The sequence below is a fragment of the Myotis davidii genome, unplaced genomic scaffold (assembly GCF_000327345.1).
Source record: "Myotis davidii unplaced genomic scaffold, ASM32734v1 scaffold514, whole genome shotgun sequence".
Classification (NCBI taxonomy): Eukaryota; Metazoa; Chordata; class Mammalia; order Chiroptera; family Vespertilionidae; genus Myotis; species Myotis davidii.
Window position 1 is genome coordinate 400,787 of NW_006286236.1, and position 5,362 is coordinate 406,148.

Genomic DNA, 5,362 nt, shown 5'->3' on the forward strand with positions numbered 1-5,362 from the left:
TACCGCCTGGTGCTCACACCCACTACCAGCGCCACCACTCACACCTGCTGCCAGCACCTGGCGCTGGCTCCAATCACACGGCACTGTAAGCGGGTGCGAGCCATGGCTGCCAGCCCCGATCGCCCTGAGGGCTTCTCCACCTCCCCCTGCTCCTGAGGGGCGATCGGTGCCAGCAGCCGCCACTTGCACCCACTGCTGGCGCTGACCCCAATCGCTCCACGCCATCAGCGGGTGTGAGCGGGGCCAGCGCTGTCAGCACATGGGAGCAGTGGCGGTGGGAGCGGAGCAGACAGAGGACCGGGAGCCATGGTGGGAAGGGCTGGATGGGGGTGGGGAGGATGGGCCGAGACCCACCCGTGTGTCCACCACAGCCTCTTGGCCCACAGTTCCTTTCAAGGTGCACGAATTCATGCACTGAGCCCCTAGTTCCATTATAAGAAGTTCAGGCTCCCTCAGCCTGAAATGCTCTTCAATCAAATATCTGCTTGGCTAATTTCCTCACCTCCTTCAAGTCTTAACTTCAATTTCACTTTCTCTACAAAGCTTATCCTGAGCACCTTATTTAATACTGCAACTGTGCCTTCTTCTTCTTCTTCTTCTTCTTCTTCTTTTTTTTTTAAGAATTTACCCCCCACCCCCCATTTATTTATTGATTTTAGACACAGGAAAGGCAGCGAGAGAAACATCAATTTGTTGTTCCACTTATTTATGCATTCATTGGTTGATTCTTGTATGTGCTCTAACCAGGGCTTGAACCCACAACCTTGGCATATTGGAACAATGCTAACCAACTGAGCTACCCAGCCAAGCTGCAACCCATGCTTTCCACCACCACTACCCTGACTCCATAGCACTTGGCAACTTCTAATTTTTTGCTTAATTACAATGTTTACTGTCTATTCTTTAAAATTAGAATGTTAGCAAAAGTGCAGAAATCTTTGTTGATTTTGTTCACTAATGTATCCCAAATGCTCAGAGCCGTGACTGGAAGACAGTGGGAGCTCGATAAGTATTTATTGCTAATGCATGAACAGAAAGTGCCCCCGAGAACCTAGCCCAAGGGGCGGCCGTACCTTATCGATGTAGAAGTCAACCTCAGAGGCTGACTGGAACTCGCCGTCTAGGGCAGAGATGCCGCTGGTCCACACCAGGTTCTTCATTTTGTGCTTGAAGACAAGAAGCTGGATGCGGAACTCCTGCTCTGTGAGGTCGAGGAAGCCGGCCAGCTTGGCCACGGGCATGGTGGTGTAGAGCTTGAGGAAGCTACGGATGGTTGAGAGCTGGGCCTGCTGCTGCACTTCATCAGAAAACACCTTCAGCTGCTGCAAGAAGGGTTCCTTGTGGTAGTTGGGGTGCACATTGTCGTAGTTGGGAACCACAGGAGACAGGAATTTGGGGCAGGAATAGCTGAAAAGCTCCTCGTAGACCTGCGGGTCACCCTTCTGCATGCGCAGCATCTTATCCCCGTATTTCTCCCGCAGCTGGAGGTGGATGCTCTCATCGATACGCATCGGGTACATGGTGAGGGCGATGGCCAGCAGCGCATGCATCTGCTCATTCTGCTTGTTGATCTGGGCGTGAGGGTGAGATTGGAGTAGGGTCAAAAGAAATGGACTTTCCGAGGTCCCCACCATTCTCCCCAGCGCACTTCACAGATCCTTGACTTCCCCCTTTGTCTTGCACCACTCAGTTAACCTTCCCAACGTGTTCCCCAAGCCTTCCTCTAGCTCTACTCAATTCCGGCCTACTTCCAGGTCCTCCGTAGTTGTCTCCTGGATTCTGTCCTGGTAACTCTCAGTCTCTCCAGTCTGCCACACTCATTACTAGCTGGTCAAGCCTCCACACCCGTTATGATCAATTCATCCAGAAACCTTTGACGGTATCTCAATGCCTATGGGACAAAGACTAAATACTTCAGCTGGGTAATAAAGGTTTCCCCAGAATCTAACACCCAATTTGACTACTTTCTGCTCTCTAGCCAAAATGGTTTACTGTGCTGCTACATCACCATACACTTCCAAGTCTCCACAGCTTTGCTCTGCCTAAAAGCTCCTCCCAGCCGAACTGGTTTGGCTCAGTGGATAGAGCGTCGGCCTGCGGACTCAAGGGTCCCGGGTTCGATTCTGGTCAAGGGCATGTACCTTGGTTGCAGGCATGTCCCCACTGGGGGGCGTGCAGGAGGCAGCTGATCGATCTCTCTCATCGCTGCTTCTGCCTTTCTATCCCTCTCCCTTCTTCTCTGTAAAAAATCAATAAAATATATTTTTTAAAAAAATAAAATAAAAAAGCTCCTCCCAATTCTATGCCTGTCCTTGGACCCATCCACCCCCATGGCAAACTGCCTGAGCACAATACCCTCATCATCTAACTTATTTTTAAACACCCACAGCCCACAGAACACTCAGCAAATTGTTGCTGAATAAATAAGTGTAGGCACTGATGGGGATAAACTGGGGCTAAAAGGCACTGTCCTTATCAAAGCATTCATGATCTGAGTTAATAGACATAACAAAAAACTCCTAGAGTAGACCAGCCATAAAGAAATCATTGTGCTGGAAAAGTATACTAAAGTAACAAAAGTTTGGATGGCATTTACCAAAAACAGTCAGAAGCCCCCTTACCATCTCATACTTGTATGTGGTCCTCTGGAACATGCTCTTGGTCCTCTGGATGTAAAGGAGGATGTTGGCAAAGACCCGGATGGCATCCTGGTAGCGACGCATCATCAGATATGCAAAACCAACATAATAGTACGTGGTGACCTGGCACTCGGGCACGCGGGAGTACATGCTCTGTGGAAGGAAATGGAAGAAGCACCCGTGAGGCCCCAAACCAATGCATCCCAGACAGGATCTGAAAGGGAATGGGCCTGGTGTCAGCTGGAGTGAGAGGATCTGAGCATTATATACACCATTCACCAATTAGTTATGTGACCGGAGGCCTCCATTTTCTTAGCTGTAACAAAGGGACTGGACCGAGTAACCCCAAAATCTTTCAGCTCTAAACATTCTACACCTCAATTTTGCATTCTTCCTTGCTTTCTACTCCTTGCTTTTGTAAATAAGCCCCATAAAGGAACAGATAAATTAGCAGACAGACACATAAGTCAAACAAAAAGGTATCGATTTTTATGTGGCTAGGCAAAACAACCATAACTAATCATATTACTATTTATACCACCTTAGAACTAAGTCTTTTGTTAATTAAGACTAATGAAACTTGAATAGTAAATACCTGGTATTATCATTCTGTTTTGGAAACAGAATCAAAAGACGACTGAATATTTTAAGTAAACACCAAAGAGAAACCACCTTGTCCAGGTTCAGATTTTCACTGCAGTGGTTTCCCGGTTCTCAATTTTCACCTGGCCTAGGGAACAGGAGTCCTCTTTCCCCTCCCTTGTATTTGCCCTAACAGACGCAGACAGGCCGAGGAACAGTTAATTACCTTCTTGTTCAGTTCGATATTCTCCAGCACCTTGATGGCCTGGTAGTAATCCCCCAGCAGGGAGTGCAGACGCAGAAGCCCCACCAGGCTGAAGTAGCCAAGCATCTTGTAGAGGGAGTGCCGTCCATACTCCCCGGCCACACTCTCGGGGTCACCTGCGAGAGACAGACACTAACGCTGCAGCAGGGAGAGCTAAGGAAGGCAGGCTTAAGCGTTGAATGTCACTCAGTAAATTCTTCACTCACTGCCGGCCTCTACAGCTTCCTACCACAGGGAACAACTCTGCCTTCCAAGGAATATCAGGAAATAGCATGGCTGGCCTTAGGCTAATCTTAAATCTACCTACAGTTGGGTGGAGGGTCGCAGTTCTTTTATTTTTTACTTTTTGGTCCCAATACAGCTGAGAATATGAGGTTCCTTCTCACCAAGACCTCTCTTCCCTTTTCAGGAAGCTCACAAGGTCAAAGCTATTTTCTTAATAACACTAAGATGCTATTTGCCTTTACCACTGAGTTGAAATTTACACCAATGATGCAAAAACAATGCCAGGTAAACTACTGACAACTTGGCATAAACCAGGCAATGGCACCAAACTGTACCTAGTTACTGTATTCTTTGCCACCACACCCTTGCAGTAAAAATAAATAATTAAATAATTAAAAAATAAAAGAATAGTGGATTTTCCACAAAACACCATTTTTACTTGGAAAAAAAAATGAGACCCACAAAAACTATGGACATTTAGATTTAGGCATTTAGCAGCCATTTTCTCAAAAATGAATGAAGCCAGGCTGCTACACTTCAATGAAAGCAGCTGACAGTGTTTGCTGCCAAAGAAAAATTTGAGCTTTTAAGTAAAAATTAGACTTTTATAAAATTTGTATTTTAAAACAAAACAAAAAACTTCTATCTGCTACTATGAGCTCAACAACTTCCAAATAAAGGCTTATCTGATGAGGCTGACAGGAAAAATAAAAGTGATTTTTTAAAAATTGTCTAACAAAAAAATGTCTAACCAAGTGTGTTAACATTTGGAAAGTTTTACAGCTCAATGAACCAATGTTTTACAAAATCATGCATGTGCAAAAGACCCATTCAAGCTGGAGAAACCAGTGAACATTTTTTTTTTATCCTCATCTGAGGATATTTTTCCCTTGATATTTTTTTTTTTTTGAGAGAAAGAAGAAAGATTGATGTAAGAGAAACACATCGATTGGTTGCCTCCTGCACAAGCTGGGCGGGGGAGGAGCCTGCAACCAAGGTTCATGCCCTTGACCAGAATTGGACCGGGACCTTTGGTCCACAGGCCAATGCTCTATCCACTGAGCCAAACTGGCTAGGGCAACCAGTAAATTTTAATGAGCCAAAGTAAAAGTTCACTGATAGTTTCAGATTCCTCATGCAGCTAATCTGTAAGACACCGCTTGTCAAGTTTCACTGTGGTAGCAAAGCACATCCATACCACCTGGAAAGGCTGCTAAAAACTTCTTTCTTTCCCAACTAATTACCTTTGTGAGGCCAGATTCCCCTCAACGTACTTCAACCAAAACAGCACATTGCAGGAGACTGAAACCAGGAATAGAAATGAGCCCATCTCTTCTAGAAGCCAGACGCTACAGAGATTTGTGAAAATGCCTCTCTTCTCAACGAAAAAACACCAACCAACCAACCAAAAACTTACATATTAACTATGACCTTCTCAATCTATTAAGAGTATAAAGTGGAGGGGAACCAAGATGGCGGCATAGGTTAACGCTGGAGTTTGCTGCCTCGAACAACCATTTCAAAAGTGAAACTAAAAGACAGAACGGACACCATCCAGAACCACAGGAACACTGGCTGAGTGGAAGTCCTACAACTAGGAGGAAAGAGTAACGCATACGGACACTCAGAGGAGGCGCAGTGCTGAAGTCAA

The 5,362-nt window shown here is 45.8% G+C and overlaps 1 protein-coding gene across 1 annotated transcript in view; it reads right to left on the bottom strand.

Annotated features, from left to right (window-relative positions):
• Positions 1 to 5,362, bottom strand: part of EIF3L (eukaryotic translation initiation factor 3 subunit L) — a 27,074-nt gene that overhangs the window by 5,270 nt on the left and 16,442 nt on the right. Inside the window, exons 8-10 of the mRNA XM_006757418.2 lie at positions 3,448 to 3,602; positions 2,622 to 2,792; positions 1,074 to 1,571 (exon numbers count right to left, since the gene is read on the bottom strand). Coding sequence (XP_006757481.1) covers positions 1,074 to 1,571; positions 2,622 to 2,792; positions 3,448 to 3,602 — 824 coding nt within the window. The remainder of the gene's footprint in view (positions 1 to 1,073; positions 1,572 to 2,621; positions 2,793 to 3,447; positions 3,603 to 5,362) is intronic.